The 24,639-nt window shown below is 34.1% G+C and overlaps 4 protein-coding genes across 5 annotated transcripts; 2 read left to right on the forward strand and 2 right to left on the reverse strand.

The window, feature by feature from the left end:
• The first annotated feature begins 810 nt into the window (after positions 1–810).
• On the forward strand, positions 811–4,809 carry LOC101213180 (WRKY transcription factor 72A). Of its 2 annotated transcripts, XM_011661693.2 has the most exons (5): positions 811–1,069; positions 1,879–1,965; positions 2,442–3,041; positions 3,319–3,432; positions 3,757–4,809. In XM_011661693.2, exons 1-5 carry the CDS (start codon positions 959–961, stop codon positions 4,615–4,617), a joined length of 1,773 nt encoding a protein of 590 aa, XP_011659995.1. In that variant the 5' UTR covers positions 811–958; the 3' UTR covers positions 4,618–4,809. The 2 variants fall into 2 exon arrangements, with proteins under 2 accessions (XP_011659995.1, XP_011660002.1); XM_011661700.2 differs by lacking the exon at positions 1,879–1,965 and having other exon boundaries at positions 812–1,069.
• A 1,658-nt stretch (positions 4,810–6,467) lies between these two features.
• Positions 6,468–9,248, reverse strand: LOC101218840 (hypothetical protein). Its single transcript, XM_004138106.3, has 6 exons — positions 9,084–9,248; positions 8,869–8,986; positions 7,663–8,008; positions 7,077–7,536; positions 6,941–6,996; positions 6,468–6,819 (listed from the first exon to the last, which is right to left on the reverse strand). Exons 1-6 carry the CDS (start codon positions 9,124–9,126, stop codon positions 6,772–6,774), a joined length of 1,071 nt encoding a protein of 356 aa, XP_004138154.1. The 5' UTR covers positions 9,127–9,248; the 3' UTR covers positions 6,468–6,771.
• A 1,199-nt stretch (positions 9,249–10,447) lies between these two features.
• On the reverse strand, positions 10,448–15,946 carry LOC101219071 (ABC transporter A family member 2). The gene is made up of 16 exons (XM_004138107.3): positions 15,476–15,946; positions 14,615–14,846; positions 14,337–14,506; positions 14,060–14,245; positions 13,838–13,933; positions 13,554–13,754; positions 13,288–13,447; positions 12,964–13,199; positions 12,592–12,709; positions 12,426–12,502; positions 12,245–12,334; positions 11,982–12,125; positions 11,589–11,897; positions 11,416–11,496; positions 11,106–11,285; positions 10,448–10,938 (listed from the first exon to the last, which is right to left on the reverse strand). The coding sequence occupies exons 1-16, from the start codon at positions 15,842–15,844 to the stop codon at positions 10,657–10,659; spliced, it is 2,931 nt and encodes a 976-aa protein (XP_004138155.1). The 5' UTR covers positions 15,845–15,946; the 3' UTR covers positions 10,448–10,656.
• A 2,928-nt stretch (positions 15,947–18,874) lies between these two features.
• Positions 18,875–24,496, forward strand: LOC101219309 (ABC transporter A family member 7). The gene is made up of 18 exons (XM_004138108.3): positions 18,875–19,163; positions 19,366–19,747; positions 19,848–19,927; positions 20,037–20,181; positions 20,474–20,593; positions 20,676–20,800; positions 21,027–21,185; positions 21,354–21,516; positions 21,601–21,726; positions 21,833–21,916; positions 22,036–22,397; positions 22,582–22,782; positions 22,864–22,973; positions 23,059–23,143; positions 23,248–23,376; positions 23,468–23,573; positions 23,706–23,794; positions 23,957–24,496. The coding sequence occupies exons 1-18, from the start codon at positions 19,086–19,088 to the stop codon at positions 24,254–24,256; spliced, it is 2,844 nt and encodes a 947-aa protein (XP_004138156.1). The 5' UTR covers positions 18,875–19,085; the 3' UTR covers positions 24,257–24,496.
• The last annotated feature ends 143 nt before the right edge of the window (positions 24,497–24,639 follow it).

The following is a 24,639-nucleotide window of genomic DNA, read 5'->3' on the forward strand; positions in this document are numbered from 1 at the left end:
ACACTTGAAAAAAATCTTTCATGTATATATATAATACCAAAAAGAAATTATAATGAAAAGAGGAGAGATATATAAAGGTAGCTAAGTAGAAGAAGAAAGTTGATTGAGATATTTATATATGATTGTGAGTGGTGTAGACTTTAATTTCTCACAATGGATTATGATTTGAATTGTAAGTTAACTAAAGTGATGAATACAATTGGAATATACGAAGGTTTTTTATTAGAATAAGGTCAAAATCATAGACCAACGATGAGAAGTTCTTTTTTTTGCAAAGAATCAAATGTTTTGACCTTTAAAAAATAACCCAAAGTAATAAAATTAATTTAATGTGACCCATGGTAGCACACGGCAGTGCCTTAAACTTTGACCTTTCAACCAATCCCCATGTGACATTTATTAAATTAACATCAAAAAACCCTTTAATTAATTACCAACACCTTCTATATATATATATATATATATCACATATATATATCATATATATATATATATATATCACATATATATATCATATATATATATATATATCTATATATATATATATATAGATATAGATATATCTCTCTTCCTCCGGCCATTGCGCCATAACCCACTCTGTAATGAAAATAAATGAAGTGAAAATTGAGAAAGAATTCATAATGTTAAGTTATGCAGAAGTTTGTGAGAGTTTGGATTTGTGTTTTTGGTTATAAGAGAGAAAATTAATTTTAATTTAAGAGTTGAATCTGATAGTCTTTTTTTTTAAAATTTTATTTTAAATAAATGTTATATATATATATAAATATATTTAATACTTTTCTTAGAAACAAAGGAGAGAGAGAGGGGAAAGAGTGGTCAAACGCTGCTGCTTAATTCTATATCTCTATCTCTTTTGATCTATAAATTTGATTATAATTATTGAAGAGAAGTTTTTGAAGAGAGAGAGAGAGAGAGAGGAAGAAAGAGGGTAGTTTTCATGGAGGCTCAACAAGCTTTGGCAACCATTGATGATGACAGAGTTCAATCAACTGGAGAAGGAGATGATAAACAAGCTTCTCCTAATCCTAAACAACATATTCATCTTAAGGTAAATTTATATTTGCTAGGGTTTCTTTTCGTGTATATGAGTACGATCAGATCCAACCTCTCACTTTCTTAATGATGTTAATTACGGTTGAATTATTAGTCTTTGTTTTTGGAATTGAAGAAAAAAATTCAAGAAACTTTGTGTGGTTCTGCTGCTGTTTTCTGAACTTTCTTGGTGATGATTTTACCAATTTTCTCTTTTCCAATCAAAGTCTCTTCATGTTAATTAGGAATTTTTTTGTGTTATGAAATGACATATTCTACTTTGTGAAGATCAATTTACATGTAGTTTAGCTGTTCTCACTTTTTTTTTTCCAAACGTTAAAATCGAACCAATATTCTGACAACAAAATAAATAAATAAATATGTGGACCTATTAAAAATGTATTCATATAGATGATCAATTTGTCTGTATTACAATAATTGGGTTCAATTTTGTTGTTAATTAACCTCAACTTTCAAGTGATATTATTCCATAAAATTAAACACTTATATTTAATTTCAATACCAAATTGTCCTAGCTCTTTAATTATAGTTATTGAAACTTAGTTTAGTTGAACAAGATGTATCAAGTATATATACAATTCTATCATAAATTTACTGTCTTGACTAAGTTGAGGTAAGTTCGAGTTTACATCTCGATTAAAGACTTTCGGGTTGACTGAGAGCACGATAAACCCTAGCTAGCTGGATTTGTCTTTCTCCTTTAATTATACTGTGTGTATTGTCATATTATTTGAATTTTCATCTTTTGTGTACTTAGTTAATGGGAAATTGGGGTTAATGAATTGGATATATATATATATATAGGTCCCTTCTATGGGTGACTTGGAAAAGCCTTCCATGGAAAATCTTTCAGTCCCATCAGCTTCTAATTCAATAACTTGGAAGGAAGAGGTATAATTAAAAACTAAGTTAATTAATTTTTAGCTTTTTGGCTAACTATAAACTAATCTCATGCATGTCATAATTGTACCAATGTGGAAAATTAAAGTATATAAATCATGGGGGTTGTATTATTTGTAGTTTATTTTGTATAATTAAGTTAATACTAATATAGTATAGTTGAAGCTTTAATTTGTTGATTTGATTTTTTTAAGCATATTACACGAAATGTGAATTATATTTCCAACCTCGAAGAAAAAGGATCGGTTAAGTAAATATTTCGAAGAAATCAAATGGTTATCAAATAGGGAATTGATTTCATAAACGTGCAGTTTTCTCTCAATTACTTTCAAAGAATTAAATTTTTGTTTGGATGGTCATGGATTTGGGTTAATACCTTAAAGGGATTGCATAGAAATTAAACTGTGTTAAAATGATATGACACATTTGGAGTAAAAATGATTTTGATGATGTAAATGTGTATACAGGATGATGAGCAACGTCATGAAGAAAGAATGAAAAGGACGAAAGTTGAAATGAGGGAAGTAAAGGAAGAAAACGAGAGGTTAAAGAAATATTTGGATGAAATAATGAAAGATTATGAGACATTGAAAAGGAAATTCCATGAGATTAAGAATAATCATGATGATCAAATTAGAGAAGAAGGCAAAAAATCAACACAAACAAGTGGAAGTACAATAAATAATAATAATAATGATAATGATGACGATCATCAAGTTGAAGCTGAAGTTGATGACATGGTTTCACTCAGATTAGGATCAAGATTCTCAACCCATCATCAAAACAAGAACACTTCTTCTTCTTCCTTATCTCTAACTAATAAGATCTTAGATCTCAAACAAGATTATGTTATTCAAACCCCATCAACTATTGATCACAGTATTCATAGTCCAACCCACAGCGAACCTAAAGATCAGGAAGAAGCCGGACAGACGACTTGGCCGCCGAGTAAAATGCCGAAGCCTGGCGGTTTGCCCTCACCTGCTACCGGAGAAGATGAAGTTTCTCAACAGAATCCTCCTAAGAAAGCTAGGGTTTGTGTTAGAGCTCGATGTGATACTCCAACGGTTAGTTTACTATATGTATTCATATAAATTTTAATTTGCTTCGAGTTACTGTATGTATATAACTTTATTTGCTAATGTTGATCAAGAAAAAAAAACAATGCTACCGTTGGATGATAAGAATGAGTTTGAAGATTTTTTTTTAAAAAAATTGAACAAAATACTTCAAAAAAATAAAATGAAATGAAACAAATGAGAACGAAATGATGATATGATGATATAAAATTCAATGATAGTTTTAGATCGAACAACGGCAATTGATAATATAAAATGATGACAGATGAACGATGGATGTCAATGGAGAAAATATGGACAAAAGATAGCAAAAGGAAATCCATGCCCTAGAGCTTATTATCGATGCACGGGTGCACCCACTTGTCCCGTTAGAAAACAAGTACGTATTTTTTTAATTATCATTGTTAATTTTTAATTTTCTTTTACCCCAGCTAATTGGGTTTTGTGGAATATTAGTCATCTTAATTTAATTTGATCATGTTTTGCATGCACATTAATATATTAACTTGCTTTGAAACGTTACCTAATGTTTTGACCACATGTGTGTACATATACATAATAGTTCATTGAAACAGAACAAACTATTCATAGTAACTTGAAAGTTGAAACCCAAAGTATTTGAAAAATCAATAAAGTTCAAATCAAGTTAAACTGTTTATTAATTGATATTATTTCATACATCATGTATACATACATTCTGCAGGTACAAAGGAGTGTTGATGATATTTCCATACTAATAACAACCTATGAAGGAACTCACAACCATCCTCTACCTGTTTCAGCCATGGCCATGGCTTCCACCACCTCCGCTGCCGCTTCCATGCTACTCTCGGGCCCTTCCTCCTCCACCTCCTCCCAACCTGGCCTAAACCATTCATTTACCGCTCCTGCGACTGCTGCGAATCTTCATGGAATGAACATGTATCTCTCTAACAACACCAATTCAAAGCAATTCTATTTGCCAAACTCTTCAATGCTATCTTCCTCTCTAAACCATCCCACAATCACTCTAGATCTCACTTCAAATCCTCCTTCAACTTCCTCCTCTTCTCCTTTCCATAAAATCCCTTTAATTAATAACAATAATTATCCCCCAAAATATCCCTTCACAAATCTTGACTTTGCCTCTTCACAGCCCAATTTCATGTCTTGGAATAATAACAATAATGCTTATAGTAATATTACCAAAAACAATGCAATAATAGGAATGGGATCGGATTTTGCTAAACAACTTCCTCTTCATACTAACATCTACCAAGCTTGTCTTCAACAACTTTCTAAACCTTCAACGACTCCCCAGCCACCAGCTCTACCAGATACGATAGCAGCGGCAACTAAGGCAATTACATCAGACCCGAGTTTCCAATCGGCATTGGCGGCTGCGTTGAGTTCGATTATCGGAGGCGGGGAGACGGGTCCGAGTGTTTCTAGCTTAGTTGTTGGAGGAGGAGGAGGAGGAGGACAAGGAAGTATGGGGTTTGAGGCAGCTAAGTCGTTAACATGCTCTACTTCTAAGAGTACTCCTTCTTCATCTCCTGGGGATAGTAGAGATAATGGGAAGTGAAGAGTTTGTGTGGATGATGAATTTTATATTTAGAACAACTTGAGATTTTTGTAAATAACCCATCAAAAAATTAAGGGTTCTTTGATCTTTCGACCATTATTGATCTTGTCAAGAAATGTTCATATATAGAACAAATTTTGTCATGTGAATTGATCAATTGATTTTCATTCTTCTTAGGAAAATTGGTAAGAATTTGTTGTTTCTTTTCTTTTAAAGACTAGTTTTTCTATAATCTTTTTCGTACTTGTTCAACTTTTTAATTTCAGGCTTCACATATGATCTTACTGACATATTCGTTGAAAAAGTGCTTAAGTTTGTTGTTTGGACTGGCTGCATCTTCTACTTTCCATTATACGGATGAATCGTTCTTAGAAAAAGTGCTTAAGTTCTGAATTTCCTGCTCCTTGTTTGGCGTAAGAATTCATGATCGGTCTCAAGACTGAACGATATATTACTTTGATACCATATTGACTCCTTATACTATAGGTTCCAAGAGTTCAGAACACAAGCATTCAACTTCAAACGAGAAATTTCATTTAAACAAACAAAAAAAGGTTGGAATTTTTTAAAAATCCAATTATCTTTAAGCATTTCCAGCCCCTTTTCCTGTAATAAATCAACTTTTTCAAAAGAAAAATTCACAAATCAATCCTTTATAGCAAATATTGGTAACCAAAATTTAGACTGTATTCGAAAATTCATTAAATAAAAAACTGTATTTTAACAAATAAAAAATAAATTTTAAACATAAGAATGAGAAGAAAAAAACATGAAAATATTAGTTGAAAAATAAATTGGATGATGTCCACCACTTCAATTTCGGTGTAATTATAACAATCATTATTTTCACCCAATTCACACTTAGCATTGACATCAACTTCATCTTTATTTTCTAATTTCAACAACATTTATTTGATGGTCTGTTAGAGATTGTATTGAATTTTCCTTCATTAACAACTGTACTGTATTTGATGTTTTGTTAGATTTCAAGATAATTTGTGACATCAAAAATAGATATAGATTCACTTCTATATATATTATCTAATGCTTTGAATAACCAAGCACCAAGTTCATGATTATCACTCGACAAGTCAAAGTCCAAGAGCTATGGGTGTAAGAATCATCCCAACCCAAATAACCTTGTAAGAAGGGTTGTGTTAGTTTAAAATTTAGGTTAGGTTGGGTTAATTTTTTTTTGTTTTTTTGAGGTGAGGGTTGAAAAAACCCAATCCAACTTGAATTAATGATATATATATATATTTATATACTTGGTACTATATTTCATTATTAATTTAGTAAAAGTAAATTTAGGTCATACAACTTCATTTCATTAACACCACTTCACGTCATGCCTCACATCCCTTTGCGTTACCTTCCTCTCGTCTCAGCTTCTCATCTCACATCTCTCCTTCTCAATGTCCGTCGTCGTCGACTTCTCTTTTCACCGTCTTCATTGGTGTTCTCTCAATCTACCTCTCGCACCACATGTTGGGTTAGAAATACCATTGAGTTATGCAGGTTGCCAACCCAACCAACCCAGAGATATGAGTTGAATTATTAGAAATGTCCCTTGACCCTAAATCCTACTTTGTAATCCATACATATTTACCGTGTTTAGGAGGTGCATACTAGTAGAACACGTTAAATATGTATGTTAGATTTCCAATTTCACAACAAATATCAAATTTAATAAAGTTGTCAGTGAAATATAATGGAAGGGTTTATAAGTTAGATATAAGAATAAGTTCAATGTCACATTTTCCTAGGATAAGTTACTGAAATGATAAAAAAAGCACAAGTATGTTTATGTTGTAAGAGGACGTTGATTTATAAATTCCAAGCTGAAACACTTTTAAAAACAATGAATCTGAATCAACTATCATAAATTTCAATACAATTTGAGATATAGTAATATCTCCTCCCCCTGTATAATGTATTTAGCAACAGAGGAGGAATTGACTTACAAACTATTATGTTTTATGACAAAGAAGAAAGCACACACCACAAGACAGGTTGACACACTTTCAATTCATTACTTAAACTCACTCCTGTACTCGAAAGAGATCACCCACTTCAAAACCCCACACAAATATTACAATAACCAAAATAGGAACGAAACAATAAAATTCCCCATCAGTTATATTATTATTATCTTCACATCACTAATTGTTCTGTTGAAATCACTTCAATTTGGGGAGCCTCCTGTAAGAACATGAGAGAGAAAGAAAAGGCAAGAGTTCACATCATCATAATTTAAAATGATGTAGAAACAAATTGGAGATGCTGAGGTCTTTTAAGGTTAAAAGAAAACGAATCGCTATACCAAATTTTCTTTGTTTGATTGCACAGAATCTTCTTCAGGACTTGTGGTAGCTGGAGCTGCAGATAAATATAGAATTGCAGTTATGTTTAATTGTTGCAAACTTTTTTGGTAATTGAAATCATTTTCTTTTACTCACCCTTCTCGCTGGGCTGTTTCTTTCCTTGCTTCTTGGTCTTTTCCTTTCCTTGAATGGGTTCTTGCTTGTTTGACTTATGGGGTTTCTTCAAAGATTTTTTCGTTGTCTCTGAAGTTGAATTTGGGGCAACATTTTTATTCCAAGTTCCTCTGTTTCTTGGTGTTGTAGTAAGATTTCTCTGATTGACCTCAGTGACTGGGGTAGTTTTGGAGACATCGGCGTTTAAGGATTTTGGTTTAAGCTTCCGAGGCTCTACTGAGGATGAAGAGCTATGAACTTCATCATCTGAAGACCTTGTTCCCACTTCAGGTCCCTGGGAAATGGATTCAGAGACCTGTAGTTGCTCTGTTTCTTGTGCGGAATTGTAGTTTTCTAGCAAATCTTTCACCGTTTGTTCACTTTCATCAAGGTTGCAACGATTAATATAGGATTTGAGTTCATCACGCATCCGATGAAGAGGCTGGTTTTAGTAAAAGGATTAACGTCAGAAACACTTTTCATAATTAAACACTATCCAACTGCATTAATCTGAAAAATTGTAAGACACAAACAGACCAAGAAAAATTTAAGAAAAGAGTATTATTACCTTGCACCCTGCCTCCAATGCAAGCTTAAAGAATCCAAGCGACACTGAATGCTTAGAAGCAGCTTCAGAGAGCTTGATCTGCGATAGCCAATATGATGTAGAAGATAAAAGGTGGAATGTTTTCTTGCTTGACCGCGAAAAGTCAGAAACAGGTGTGTCACTTTTCCCCTGGCTCCTAGCAGTTCTCCGGACCTCTGATATTGGTGTAATGTTGCCAACTAATTTTCGAGTCGGGCTTAGATTTTTAGTTGGTATAGAGAGCCTTCTTGGTGGTTTAGCGGACTTGTCCTTGGCAGATAGTTCAAGGACTCCAACACTTTTGCTCACACTGGACACAGATCTTCCCCTGAATTTTTCAACCAGATGTCAATCAATTTCAAGTTCTATGCAATTTCCAATGTACATCTCCGATAAAATAACTTGGGTAGATCCAAGAAGAAATGAAACCAGTACTGGGAAAACGAGCATTCAAATTGAAGCAATCTCATACTAGTGAACATACCACAGCAACAATTATTCAAAAGGTAAAGCAAATAGAATTATTTAGAATAGTCTCACATTGACTAAATGACTGCGTGATCAAGGGTTTACAAGAAGAGGACAGCTATGAACAATGGTATAAGACATTTATCAAAAACAAAACCAAGAGGTTTATGCCTATGGACAACATCATACTATTATGGAGATAAGTGGAGTATCTAGGAGATTGATACTTGGTTGTTCCTAACATCATCAACACTAAGGAATATGAGCAAGAACAATTTTTTTCTATTAATCCAACCAAGAGGGGATGGAAATTATGACTTAACCATTAATCACACAAGGAAAGAAAACAAGACAATAATAATGATAGTTTGCTAGAAAAATCATGTTTCGTCAATCAGATCATATCTTAATTCAGGTTTAGCAGATTACCGTAAAGTTACATTCCTAAATCTTCGAAAAAGTTACACGTTGTTTCAACTCATTAGAACCTTACACTTCTCTCTCTCTCAATCTCTTCCATCGTTTCCCTCTAAAAAAACGATTAAGTATTACTATTAGGAACCCTAAACTTCCTCCATTGCTAATGATAATATTAACCAAACACGACCGACCAAAATTAGAGTAAACAAAGTAAATTCATTTAAAAACTGATATCCACCAAAACCCCCCCAATAAAATATCATATAAAAGATAAATAGCATCAAGACAAGGAGCCAGTACCTCTTTGAGGCAGAAGAAGGAGGATTCGACAATTCAGGAGCAGGAAGCTTGTCATCTTTAGATTTATTATTCCCCGAACGCAAAGCATAGCGCTGAAGCTTGGGTCTGGCTGCGTTACCTTACTCATCCAAAATCCAAACCAAACCACCAAAAATCAGGCAACAAAAATGAAAACTAGAAATATTTAGAAAGGGAACTGAACAAAGAAATCAAACCAGGAAATGGAGTAGATTGCTGGTCCTTGATGGATTCTTCCATAGCTCTTGTTCTCTAGAATTCCTCAAAAGTAGAAATCTCCAATCTCTCTCCCCCGCTCCGATTGAAAACGACAAAAGAATTTTTAATACACAAATTTGTTGCGCTCAGTGGAGCTCTTCCAATGGCGGGATTTTATACTCAAAATGGAAGAAAATGGAAGAAATATTAAAAAAAGAAGAAAAAGGAATTAGGCGGGAAAGTATGGAAACTGTCAAAATCATTTACTCGCGCTGTATGAACGACACGTGGATAAAGAAAGGTGTAAATTATCTGATTTGGTGTGAATAAGCGCTGGTTTATCAAACGTTAATGATGACACGTGGAGGATTTCGAGGGATTTAAAATTTCTAACTAAAAGAGAATGGACGGTGGTGATGAAAGAAGGGAAAGTTTTTGAACGGCTACCTGATGCCTGCCCCACCATGACTTGTCGTGATGGCTTAAAGAGAAAAAGGTCCAAAAGAAATACGCTCACAATTTCGAATTTCAAATTTAAATTTGTAAGCCGTTGAGATTAGGAAAGGAACAACCGTGCTTTTGCAGTTGATGTGAAGAAGATTCCGTTTGTCTAATGGGCCTCCTTCTCTGGGCTGGACTGACATCATGGGCCGATTGGTCCTCAGTTGGTGGCCCAGGTTTTAGCTTCTATTGGACCATGACACCTCCAACTCATTCGACACCATCTTTCTATAAATAGTGTACTTTTCCTCTCAATCGTTTTATTGAATTGGTATAGTTGCAAATTTAGCAATTAAATTCAAAATAATTAGGTATATAGTGCAACATTTTTAAAAATAGCAAAATTTGTCAAATTCTATCAATGATAGAGTCTATCATTGATAGACCATGTTATAAAAATTGATTTATCACCGATACATCATTCGAGTCTATCAGTCATACAAGTTTATCAGCGATAATTTTGCTATATTTGCAATTTTTTAAAAATATTGCTATATCCTTAATTATTATTCCTCAAATGGTCATCTATTACAATTATCCTATTGAATTTGTACTAGGGGATACTTGCCATTGTAGTAATTAGATTCAAAATAATTAAGTATGTAGCAACATTTTAAAAATATTACCAATATAATCAAATTTGTCAAAAGCTATTAATAATAAGAGTCTATCACGGATAGGCGATGTCGCAAATATTGAAACCTACAAATCTATTAACAATAGAGGTTTATCACGGATAGACTTTGTTATATTTGTAATTTTTTTAAAATAATGGTAAATACATGATAATTATTCTAAAAAATTGATATTTATGGAGTGTTTAACAAAATAGGTGAAACAAAGCTCAAAAGCACAGTTGATAAAAGAGTATTGGAACAAAACAATATATTATGGATCTCTATGAAATGATCCAGTGAATAATATTTATTCATATAGTAAATTCTAGTGAAAATAGACGGGGATGGTACAGCTCTAAAGAATCAAGCTAAAAAATTTCTGCATCAATAATGATGATACCTAGATTTTGAAAATATACAATGCAAAAGGAGGAAGTAGGAGAGAGCAGTGGATTCAACCAGAATTGTAAGCAGTAACTTGTCCAGGTTCATACACAATACCATAAACTGGACCTGTCTGTCCAAAACGGCTTCTTTGTGAAGCTGATCTCAAAGAGAGGGTTCTCAGAGAAGGCAGTGGGTGCACGTTAGGCGGCACCGGCATTTCGTCGGAGTGACCAGATATGCATAGAGAACCTGAATCATCTTGTTCCCAGTAAACTTCTACCATTACTCCGCTTGGATTCTCAGCGGTCTCTGTTCCTGGAATTCCCACAAATCTTGCTCCTACTGGTATCTGTAGTGTCATAGTTTTGAATGCCATCAGGGGACAAAACAGGCAGCTTTCATAGAACCATTTATTTGGGAAGACAGCTCAAAATAATGTTCTTAAAAGGCAAAGACATTGACAAAACCAACCAAAACAAGCCAATTTTTTTTTTCCCTGGTAGACTTTAGTTTTACCTCAAGAGTATCACCGGATGCCATTAGAGTCAGTGACATCATGGTTCCATCAGCTGCAGCACTTTCCAACTCTGCCTGTTTTGCAATGTTCAAGAAAACTTCTTCAAGGGTAGTAAGACTGAGTTGGACATCCGATATTCCAAGCTCTCCCTTTCTCTCCTCAAGTTCATCAAAGAATTTCTGATCCACCATCATAACTTGTAAGTACTAAGCAAATGCGATTGCAACAAGTCAACAACCAATAGGCTAACTCACAAAATTCTCATAACAAATTAAACAATATTTTCAGAGTAGAAGTCAAAGTGATTACCGTCAGAAGCTTTTCTCTGTCATGAGGGATGATGTAAGTTAGAAAAGATTTATGCTCTTCCTTGGGTAGAATATCCAAGCGCTATCATCATGGAAATGGGAGGATTTCAGTTAAAAATTAAACATATATATACTATAGAGAGATTTAAGACCATTTTAGTTTACTGCACATACAGATTTGAAAAACTGCTTAATTTCTTCATAGCCGGCAGAGGTATTCGGTACCCCATTAAGAGATGGGGTCTGTCCGCCGTTGTGATTGTCAAAACTAACATTTGCAACAAAGCCAGCACCAAATCTTGACTTCAACCTGATTGAGGTTCCAATGCAACGGAGCCTTCCCTTTGCCATGATTCCAATGCGGTCACTTAAGATGTCAGCTTCTTCCATTGAATGTGTTGTTAAAAGAATGGCACGTCCTTTCTTTGCACCCTCTATGATATCCCAAACGTGCCTCCTTGTTATCGGATCCATTCCAGTTGTCTGCATTTAAGTTTAGAAAGCTTTCAGTGTCTGCAAACATCATCACAGTTATTGCCATGGGTAACGATATTCAAATATGTGTACCGGTTCATCTAAGATAACCAACTTTGGATCACCAATAAGAGCTATGGCAACACTTAACCGACGTTTCATTCCCCCACTGTAACTCCCTGCTCTTGTCTTTGCAGACTGAGTGAGTTTTACTTCTTCCAGTGACTTCTCCGCAATCTATTTGATTAAATACACAACCATCCTTAGAGGAGAATATTGAAATCATCTTTAAATTTACGTATTCAGCTGTAAAATATTACTGGTCTGATATACAGTACTTATTGATAATTACATACCGACTTTATTGAAGATGGTGGTAGACCTTTTATTGTTGCAAAAAGATGGAGGTGTTCTTGCCCAGACAAGACTTCCCATAGTATATCAAACTGTGGCATGCACAGAATTCAAACAAACATAAATTTTTTCATAGAGAGAATTTGTAGGAAAAAGTTGAGAAATTTTGCAAGATAAAAGCACCTGGGGACAGACACCAATAATTTTCCGAATGTTTGCCATGCCAACAGAGTCACGAACAGAATTTCCATATATTAATGCTGTTAAGTAATATATGGCTCAATAAATAGTTCGCTTTAATCCAGAGACATTATGTCCAAAAAATAGAATTTAGTTGAGATCACATTACCATCTCCACCAGTCACTGGTGTAATCCCTGTCAAACAACTGATTGATGTGGTTTTCCCAGCACCATTTGGTCCAAGAAGACAAAATAGTTGATCCTTTGCAAAGTTCACCCACAAGCCCTGAAATTTATTTTCAGTTATTATATTTTTGTGACATTCCAATGGGGCAGTCATAAGTTTCATGTTAATATGCTGGTGCATATGGTAATAGAAATTTATATGTGTTGTTGTAACCACGTCATATAGGTTAATTCGTAGCCAAAACTTTGAACCAGAAGCAAAAGAATACATATACATCTTGCAGCAGATTATAAGATGATTCTTTCATATGTTTAGTCTTCCCACCCTCAACCAAAAAGTTGTAAGTTATTTACCCTGACAGCGTGATAAGGAGAGGTTTTAGTGCATTTACAGCAGCAACCTAACTTGACCTTCCAAGCTCCAGGATATGTTTTTGCTAGGCCACGTATTTGAACCGCAACATTTGGATCCACTATTCCATTTGAAAGTTGTTGTTTTACTGTGCTTTCCTCTTCAAGAACATCTTCATCATCTGGAGTAATAGGCTCCAATACTGGAAGTGAACCCAAGCAACTGAAGATTCCACCCTCTATGGAAACAAATTTTCTAGTTTAAACATATTTGAACTCAAGGAGAAAGCCATGAGTAGAAAACTAGTGGTTGCTAAATTTCCCTACCTTCAACTTTACTTCCTCCTTTCCCTGTCCAATATCCTGGCCTCAAAAAGTAAAAGGCTGACTTTCTCACACCAGCGGCATTTGGAATGATGTTGTCGAAGTAGATGGCCAAGAAAAACCATAAGAAGAATGTTCCCACAAGCCATGAATAAATTTCATTCTGCCAGAATCAGAAATCCAAAAAAAAAAGTGTCATCGATGTCTTGTTTCGTCTAGTATTAGTGCACGGCCTAGTCAATTGATTTAGCATTAAATTGATAACATACTATAGTTATGACACATTCAGAACCCTTTGGAATACACTCTGTGCGACTACTCCAGCTGATTCCTGGATCACTTGGGGTGGCAGTGGCATCAGAGAGGAGAGAAAGAGCTTTTGCAAGAAGATTAGGCGGGAACAAGGACCAGATGATTTGGTAAGCTTTTGAGATGCCATCTGCATAAGGAAATCCAAATCCAGTAACAAGCTGTATAGAAAAATATAATCAGCCGTCGTGAAATACTGAAGCCATTTAGTATTTATGTAGAATTTGTGCAAACGCATCATTACCTGAGTGAGAAATCCAACAATAAATATGGAGAAGCCCACAGTAGTAGATGAAGACGACTTGCTTATAAAGGCTGATAACATAAAAGCAAATCCAACCTAACATAAAAATTAATGGGAGAGATCATAAATCATTAATTTTGTGGTAATTGGTGTTGCAAGAAGATGTAAGATTAGAAAGAACAAGAATGAATTCAAGGACAAGGAGCCACTTCAAAAACATACCATATTGAGTTGGAAGAGAAAGAAGACAAGAAACACGACCGCAAAATTGTTTTTAGAGAAAAAATCAAACTGAAACATCATTCCAAATAGAACTGTGAAAATTGATGCAATGAGTGTCGTAATTCCTTCCCATGTGAGCCATGATAGCCAATATGCAGTATCATACAAACCCATCATCGTCATTGCCTGAACATAAGTTGAGAGGGAAAGGTGCTGTTAGATTCTAAGAGAAAATGAAGGCTATGTTAAATAATGATAAACATTCCAAAACACAGACCTGGCGAAGTTTAAGCTCTTTTTCTGTGATCAAGGAACTAATTTGAAGCACAAAGCCAAACATAGCAATGGCTAGGAAGAATGTTGGCCCAATAGTATTCACTGCAGAGAATTTGTTCACTGCAGGGTGTGCAAATTCCATGAAGTTCACAACCCAGCTAAAGTTGGGATCTGAATAGAAAGAAAATATAGAGAAATGTTAGTCTCTCTCTCAGACTATTATTGTAAGAAGTGTCAAAAGTACAGAAATACATAGATTTCGTAACTTAAGTTTATTACCCCCAATAAAAAATCGAGCTATTTCGCGCTCTGCGGCTATCTGAAGTGGAATTTGAAATTTAAATATGGGGTCTTCGTACTGTCCTCTCCTTGCCACAGCAGTAGAATTAGTTTGTAAACCATAACTAATCACAGTCCCATTTCTTTCAGTGAAATGCAAGGCCCCAGGACAAGTCATAGGGTTGTTAAAAAGCCATTTATCAACTTCAGCAGGTGTACCAAAAGATAGAACCTATCATTTGGCCATGTAGAAAAAAGTCAATCAAAAGGTAGAACCTATCACTTCGCCACAAAAATTGCATTTAAAATTGTAAAATTAAACATTAATGCCTTTTCAAGTCATTAAAGGCATGTTTCCAAGTAACATGGCAAAGTTCAAAATCACTCCCAAACATGCACTTATTCATTTGGTTGGAATTCCCATTTACTGCAGATGGTATAACTATTTTCAGATGCCGGAAAAAACCATAAGACACTGAGTTAGGCAGTTCATTTCTCGTTGATTCTGTACTATAAATTAAAAAAATTATTTTCGAAAATAAGTTAAAAGATCGTCTCTCATTCATAATCCCAGCGCCAATTTCAGTTATAATCGAATCATCATGAGAGTTTATTTGTATGATTATTGTATTAAGACAATTCTACTCCCAAGAAGGAAGCGGGCCATCACGAGATAAACTGTACGTCTCCTTCGCATTTTATAAGGATTATATTCAGGATATTCCCGAAACCTTCAATTTTCATTGATCCCTTGCGTCCAAACTACGTAAAGCAATCAAGCGAAGATCCCAAAGCAATGAAAAAAAAAATCCAATCGATCAACGATAACAGTCAAAAGAACTCGAAATTTCAAACACAAACCTTATTCGCAGGAATGGACCGGCCGGGATTTTTAGCCATAATAGCGCTGACAATGCTGCGGACCTTGGGGCTGGAGTCACCACTATACACAAAATCATAACAAGGAAGCTTTATGTAATACTTGTCCTCACAAGGTGGAATGGAAGGGTTAGAGTGAAGTTCAGGATTGCGAACATCATTCATAGAACTGGAGGAGCCAAAGCGAGATTCTGTGGCTTTCTGAATACAGAAAATGAGGAAAATGAAAAAGAGAGAGGAAAATAGATGAAGAAATGTAGCTCTCTTGTTCCGCAATGAAAGTAAGAGATTCTTCTTTAATAATGCTCGGTATTGTTGAAGAAGAAGCGGAAATCCGCTTCTTAATTCCATGGTTGTTCTTGAATAGTTTTGTTTAAGCTTTTGCTTTTGGATTTGTAAAATTTACCAAGTATGGAATCAAGGAAGTTGATGAAATTCAGTTATAAATTGAAATCCATTCTCGTTTTAAATCATATATAAAAGAGGTTGACGAAGAAGATGAATCAGGTTTCAAAAATGGGGCTGGAATTCATTACATTTACGAAATTTGCCATTGGGTTCTTCCCTTTGTGGTTTCACACATTTGTGGATACTTCAAAATTTGACCAAAGAAGGAATCTTCCTCGAAAGAAATAAATAGCAAAATTACGACGAAACTTCTATTTGTTTTGACCCTTACGTGTCTAAATTAATATTTGCATTAGACAATGACGTATTTAAATAATGTAAGATTGAATTGATTACATTTTTCGTATGATTGTATTAGTGATATCTAATTTCAAAGAAATTTTTTTATTGTCTAAAGATAGTATCAAACTTTTCTATTCTCTTTTTTGATTTAAAAGGTCGTAGGAAAGAGAGATTGAACCTAAATAAAAGGATGAAAAGGGATGTATGGATGGAATTTTATTTAAATTATAAACAACGTGAAAGGTTAACTCAAAATTGAAATTGTTGGTAGGGGTTAAGATGGGAAAAGAAATGGTGAGGTGGGGAAATGGGGAAGGGCAGTTAAGTAATTTCGTAATTCCGTTTTGCGATTGGGTACTTAAGATTTCGCGCGTCCTACTTTCTCTTTGGCTTTCGCATTTACATTAAATTAAATGTCAATCAACGAAGCTCCGGCGGGTAATACAGTTGCTTGTGAAACAAGAAATATATATATATATAATATATATCATATATCATATGATGGAATGAAGCTGTTAAATGTTGAATTTAACGGTATTTGGTCCTAAAGTTTTAAAATATTTCCCATTAGACTATCAGCTCTAGCTTACGAGGTTTGAGTTTGATTTCTATTTACATTTGATAATTAATTTAAAATAAAATTTTTGTCGTTCTTTTTCACTATTAAAATTGAATTAAAAATTTACTTCACGAGGTTATTTTTATTGATTTATTCAAAAAAAAAGTTAAAAGGGTAAGATCGTAAAATCTGTGAACCAAATTGAAGCAAAACTCAAATCTTGACCTTAAGATGATAACATTTTGAAAGTTAAAACCAATTTTAGAACCTAAGGACACTAATAGACAACAATTTGAAACCTAATGACCAAATGCAAAAAATTAGATCGAAAATATAGGGAATAGTTTTTAACGTTTTAGTTTATGTGTTATAATTATGAACTTAATTTAACATTTTAGTTTATGTGTGTATTACTTATGAACCTGTGATTGAATAATCCGAGTTGAGATCGGTTATTAAAGTTTTGAGTTAAAAAGTTGATTATGTTTAGAATGCAAAGTTTTATCAATATAGAGTTTTTTCTTCAATAAATATGCAAACGTTAACAGTGTTCTTCATTAACTTATACTATATTAATGTTGGTGAAAATTGTAATACATTTTACGATAGAGTAAAATATTAATTTTCATGAAAAGACCATCCACCTAGAGTTCTTAAAGTGCTAACCAACAATAACCATGGCTAATTAAAGTAAACAATATAGTTAATTACAATAACAAAAGTCAACTAAACAAATTAATTACATCTAAGTAATATATGATGGAGGTATTAATGAAGCAATTAAACAATACATAATGCTCGAATCCTTTTTATCTTTATCAATATAGTTTATGAAATAAGTACATAAAATCTATTTTCTAATATTGTTTAATATAAAATAACAAAGTTGGTGGATCCAATATTGTTTAATGTTTTATTATTTACTTACTACTAATTGATTTAGTAAATCCTTTTTATTTATAAAATTCTTCAAAAAAGACAAATAAAAATGATGAAACTTTATATTGAATATAATAAATAACAATTGGACTTTGTAAAAGACATTGACCATAATTAATTAATTAAGTAGCCATGACTTACAATGATATATTTGTTATTGTTTCAATGATTAAATTAAACTATATAATGAAGTAATTGGGCCATCGTGTTATATTATGACTAAATCCAACCATTTCTTTCATCTACTAATTAATTCCTTTGATTATTAACTTATTATTAGCTAATAAGTCATGCTTTTCAACCTCATGCGCTCGCACCGTTAATTTAATTTAATTTATTTCACTATTTCATCGTACAGTTTGAATCATTCTTACGATTTCTAAATAACATCGACTCTAAAATATATTTTAATATTATTTTATCACTAATATGCATTTAATTCAAACATTATGAAGTAGTATATGTGAAGATGATTACGTTCATTAGTTTGATATTAGAATGAGATTTGAAAATTTAGCTTCTTCTTATTCGCATTATATAAACCATCATAGTCCTCCATTTTCAATTTAATATTTTGCATATGACCAAAGAATTTTAATAAACTAATTATTTTAAAATAAGTAAAATAATCCCTACAGTCCACGTATTTACTTTTTCGAACAAACTTTTTAGAATAGTCTACGGAGAAAAGTTTATACATACGTATACATTTGACAAAAATAAAATATAATCGATTAACTATCATTTTCTTCTCAAATAAAAGAAGAAAAATGAAAACTTAAAAAATAAGTGTAGTTTCTAATGTCTTGGGTAAACTCTTGTCGTAAAAAGTTTTAGATTTGTATAATTTAGTTTCCAAGGTGAAAAGATTCATCAAGACCGACTTTATATTGTTTATTTATACAAAAATCAAATTGTTATAAGTTTTAAAGTATAAAAGCTAAATTGTTATAATTGAAAATAGGAAAAGTGGTTTTTTAAAAATCCATTTCTTCCCTATGGGGAAAGGACGAAGGTTTTCAAAGACGCGTGGGGGATATTTTGGTAAACCCGCTAAAGGGTAGTTTCGGTAGAGCGTACAAAAGGTAGGCCGTCGGAATGATACCATTTTGGAGAATCTTAGGAAGAGTGGGGATGGTATAGTAATTTGAGATGTATCTGACTTTGACTATAAAGGAAATATATAAATGAAGATCGTTTAATCGTTGTCTGAAAGAGAGAACTAGAAAAACGAATTTCAAGAAGAATGGTGTCTGACGTATAAAGAAAAAAGAAACAGTAAAAGCTGTGGTTTTTGGTTTTCAGTTTTGTTCATTTGGGAAATTTGAAATTGGGTTAAATTGTTAGGAAGACAAAGAGCTTTTTGTATTTTGGTTGCTGAGTTCCTTGCTTTTTTGGTTAATAATGGCGGATCATTCTGTTGGTCCAGCCAGTTTCTGGACTCAAGCTAATGCTCTACTCAGAAAGAATTTGACTTATCAGGTCTTTTTTAAATCTCTTTATTTCATTTATGTTCTTGATTTCTTTATGAAATCCATTGAGCTAAGATTCTGTGATGTGGGGTTCCGTTTTTATGCGCTTTAATCCCAGTTTGAATCTGTTTGATGATTCTCAAGCTTCATTTTTTATATGATGGGTGTTCAGCAAAGTAACTCTTTTTTTTTTTTTTACTCGTGCTCTTTAGAAACGCAACATGAATGCGAATGTTCGGCTCATTTTGTTCCCATTCCTCTTGTGTTTGTTGCTTGTACTCATCCAATCATTGGTTGACAATGAATTGGACAAGCCCAAATTCAGATGTGGTTGTGCTTGTATTGATACTAATGGAGATGGTCGGTGCGAGGAAGTTTGTGGAGTTCAATTTTCAACTTTGGATCAAGCTTCAAGTTGTCCAATTGAAAACCCGCCTGAATGGCCTCCTTTGTTGCAAATGCCAGCTCCTGAGTTTCGTGCTGTAAGAAATAATTTCAATCCATTTAACGACTTACCAGACGAATCGTGTAGGCAGACTGGGACATGTCCTGCAACTGTACTATTCACTGGAACTAATAGAACTCTTGGAGAAAGTATGTTCATGTATCTCTCTTTTGTGTATACAATTGATTTCGTTGTTGATTTTATTCATTTCTTCGTGGATGCTCAAATTTAGTCTCTTTATTTGGCTAGCTCTGGCTGGAAGCTTGTTCACAAATTCATTCAATCTGAATTCCAATAATGTTTCTGATGGTATAGCTTTTAATGCGGTGGTAAGTAGTTAATTATTTTCCTTCTCTTCGTAGGATAGTAGTTTGTGTAGTCTGTATTTTATATCTTGAACTGGTCAAGCTCAACCATTTAGGTATTTCAAATTCCCAGGGCTCGAGCTCGATGACTGAAAATAACAATTTTCTGGAGCCTGCTTTTGCTTCAAACCTTCCGTTGTACAATGTGCAACTTCAGTGCACAAGAAACTCTTCTCTGACTGTTCCTTTTCCTGTATTATCAGTTGAAAAGGCTCAAGGTAAGAGCTTTTTCTCATTATTTTAGAATTATTTCTCAATTATCCTTGCATGGTTTGGTCAGGTTGTAGGAAAAAACTGAACTTAAAGAAAACTGAATTCAAAGCCGGTGGATAATACTCATAACCACTTAACTTGACACCCTTATCGCTCCATACAATCACTTTTAATAATGGAGAAATTCAAACAGACATTTGCAGACATACAAAAAATAAATTAAGAAGAAAAGGAAGTGCTATTGATATGATCCTATGTATTCAATATTCTTTGTCTTTTTTTCTTTTTTGAGCGTAGAGATTAGATGTGTTCAAGGGTTACATTTGTGGCGCAACACTGCTTCTGAGGTCAATGATGAGTTGTACAAGGGATTTCATAAAGGAAATTCAGAGGGGAAGGTTAACGAAATCCTTGCAGGTTGTTTACTGTTACCTATTGGAACATTTGATATACTAGCTTGGGTGTTATGTTGGAAATCACAGTTTTGTTCATTTTACAGGTTTTAATTTCTTGAACTCAAATGCAAATAACTTTAATGTGACCGTTTGGTACAATTCAAGTTTTAAAAATGACTCTGGAAGTCGTCCTCCGGCATTATTGCGTATTCCACGCTCGGTGAATTTGGTAGGCTAGTCTATAATTGCTTTTACTTGTGTGTATCTTGTTTATAGACATTCTTTTGGTTTTGTCTTAGAGATTAGAGCCTAGAATTTTGAGTTACTAAATTTGGGGTTTTTACCATGATTGTTCAGCTGACATTAATCGATATTTCTTGTCATTTCATCCATGTCTTCCAGATATACTTGTCAATTTCTGTTTCCTAAAACAAATTCTTGTGATTGTTTCACAGGCAACCAATGCCTACCTCAAACTTTTGCAAGGACCAAGTACAGAAATTCCTTTTGAGTTCGTCAAAGAAATGCCAAAGGCGGCATCAAAGCTCAGGCTTGATCTATCTTCTTTGCTGGGCACTCTTTTCTTTACTTGGGTCGTTCTGCAGCTTTTCCCTGTAAGATCATTTGTATTCTGGTTGAGATGACTTATGATGCATATCCTTAATAGATTTGCTTTAACCATCACCCTTTAATCTTAAGATTTTATAAATGTGTGAAATATGTTTCTTTATGTTATGTTCTCTCTTTCAATTCTTCAAGATGACTATGCTTGTTTGATTTAGGTTGTATTGCAATCACTGGTTTATGAGAAACAACAGAAGCTGAGAATCATGATGAAAATGCATGGCCTTGGTGATGGGCCTTATTGGTTGATTTCTTATGCATATTTCCTTACAATATCCGCCATCTACATCCTATGTTTTGTGATATTTGGCTCAGTTATTGGTAACATCTTTGTTCTTTTTCTACTCTTTGAGTATTATTTTGTTGCTGATTTTCTATCTGCTCAGTATCTTGATATTGTTGCAGGGTTGAAATTTTTCAGATTGAACGACTACAGCATTCAATTCGTGTTTTATTTCCTCTACATAAATTTGCAAATTTCTTTGGCTTTTCTAACTGCAGCATGGTTTTCAAATGTCAAGACTGCTGCAGGTATACACTTCAATCCTATAATGGTTAATACATATTTACTTTATCCGTATAATTTACAAGGAAGCTATACTTACCTCTATTTTCTTTTCTGTGTTAAATATCATAGTTATTGCTTACATACTCGTATTCGGAACGGGGCTTTTAGGCGGCTTCCTTTTTCAGTTTTTCCTTGAAGACCCATCATTTCCAAGTAAGCTGATTTTTGTCATGGTTTATGATCACTATTTTGATTGAATATCTTGTTAAAACGCTTGCTTTCTGTCTGCCAGTTTGATAAACTTATCCATAAACTCATTTTCTGCTATGTAGATGCCTGGATTATTGTATTGGAGTTATTCCCTGGTTTTGCTTTGTATCGTGGATTATACGAGTTTGCACAGTATTCCTTCACTGGGAACTTTATGGGGACTGATGGAATGCGTTGGGGGAACTTGAGTGACAAATCTAACGGGATGCGAGATGTCTTCATTATCATGGTTGTGGAGTGGTTGTTGGTAATTTTGGTTGCATATTATTTAGATCAAATTTCATCCTCTGGTGGTGGGAAAAGTCCTCTGTTTTTCTTGAGAAGGTTTCGAAAAAAGGCTGCCGCATCTTTTCGGTTGCCAAGTTTGAGGAAGCAAGGATCTAAAGTTTTTGTTCAGATGGAACAGTCTGATGTCATTCAAGAGGTAAAACAAGAATCCTTGGTCATGAATTGATAAACTAATTCAGATTCAAATTAGTCAAGAACTAACTATTGTTCTAGTTGCTCTTATTGATCAATTGCTTAAATCTTATATTGTACGTGATTTTGGTTTTGAAGAATAGTAGTTGGTTGATAGCATTAACAAAAAATCTGTTTTGTTTCCATAGAGGGAGAAGGTCGAGCAGTTACTACTTGATCCAGATGCGAGTCATGCCATTGTGTGTGACAACCTCAAAAAGGTCTATCCAGGAAGAGATGGAAATCCTGAGAAGTTTGCTGTAAAAGGGTTATCTCTTGCTGTTCCTCGAGGGGAATGCTTCGGCATGCTTGGTCCAAATGGTGCAGGAAAGACCTCATTTATCAGTATGGTAAGATTAAATCTTCAAGTGATCACAAAACACTTCATATCACAGATTTCTCTGTACTCATTATAGCTTGGTTTAATGTAGATGATTGGCCTCACAAAGCCAAGTGCTGGCGCAGCTTACGTCCAAGGTATGGATATCCGGCGCGATATGGATAGGATATATACCAGCATGGGAGTATGTCCACAGCACGAGTAAGAACGAAGTCTCTTGTGGTCTGCATTTTCATCTTAAGATTCAACCTTAAAAGTTCTCATTCTTTTTTGTTCAATTATGCAGCCTGCTATGGGAACAACTCACAGGAAGAGAGCATCTACTCTTCTATGGAAGACTGAAGAAACTACGGGGTTCCGCACTAACTGAAGTAAGAGACTACACTCTTATTTCACAGTGATCCTCAGTTAAAAGATCAAGAGGATCTTGAATAGCTTGTTGATGATTGTTCTTAACTTTATTGTATTGCTCCAGGCAGTGGAAGAGTCTTTAAAGGGTGTAAATCTATATCATGGAGGAATTGCAGATAAACAAGCTGGGAAGTACAGCGGGGGTATGAAAAGAAGGCTTAGTGTTGCTATTTCACTAATCGGAGACCCCAAAGTAAGTTCATGTTCTTGTAATTTGAGCTGTCTAATCTTCTGAAAACTTTTTTTTGTTCATTTGTTAGTCCTAATATTGCTGTTTTATTAAGGTCGTTTACATGGATGAGCCGAGCACTGGACTTGATCCAGCTTCAAGAAACAGTTTATGGAACGTTGTGAAGCATGCTAAGCAAGATCGAGCTATAATTCTTACCAGTACCTTTCTTCTCTCTCCATCAATGAAACTCAATCTATCATCAGTAGATATTGTTTAAAGAATGAGATTTTTCTTGTCAATCTTCCTTTAAACGATGATATTGACTAAAGCTCATTTTCCTCTATTATCAGCACATTCCATGGAGGAAGCCGAAGTCCTATGCGACCGATTAGGAATCTTTGTTGATGGTGGCTTACAGTGCATAGGAAATCCCAAAGAGGTACTTGAATTATTAGCTTTTCATCATCTGAACACAACTCTTCACATTTCTCTTGATAACCAACCAATACAACATTGTTACTGAGCTATGTAACTATGTGTCATCTTCACGGTTTACATAGTCACTTTCTTGACAATAATAACTTGAATTGTTCTTGTACAGCTCAAAGGTAGATATGGAGGATCTTATGTATTCACAATGACTACATCAGCAAATCACGAAGTCGACGTCGAGAACATGGTGAAGAATCTGTCTCCCAATGCTAGCAAGATCTACCACATCTCGGGAACACAAAAGTTTGAACTTCCAAAACAGGAGGTCCGAATAGGCGACGTGTTTCAAGCAGTGGAGAATGCAAAGAGTAGGTTCACAGTCTTTGCTTGGGGGCTTGCTGACACAACATTGGAGGATGTGTTTATTAAGGTTGCTCGAGGAGCCCAATCATTCAATACTCTTTCATGATCCTTAGTTCTTACAAGTTTTCATTCCACTGTTACTTTTCTTGCCATTTGATCTCTATATGTTTGAATCTAATGTCACTTTCTCTGATCATTTACATGTATATATATATAGATATATATTTCATATGATTATGATACACATTCATAATTATTTACATTTTTGTAAACTTCGATTGTTTGTAGAAATATTGTTGGTTACATCATGGATGCAATAAAATATCAGTTTAGTTCTATTGATGTATCATTTATCTTTTCTTTTAATCAAAGATTTCATTGACCTAATTAGATGTTTTTCTTCATAGAAAAGTATTGGAGAAAAGGTAGTTCAACTCTTTATCATTTTCAATATTTTGATTATTTTTCAAAAGATTCCAAAATTTTGAT

This window comes from Cucumis sativus, chromosome 1 (assembly GCF_000004075.3).
Source record: "Cucumis sativus cultivar 9930 chromosome 1, Cucumber_9930_V3, whole genome shotgun sequence".
Lineage (NCBI taxonomy): Eukaryota > Viridiplantae > Streptophyta > Magnoliopsida > Cucurbitales > Cucurbitaceae > Cucumis > Cucumis sativus.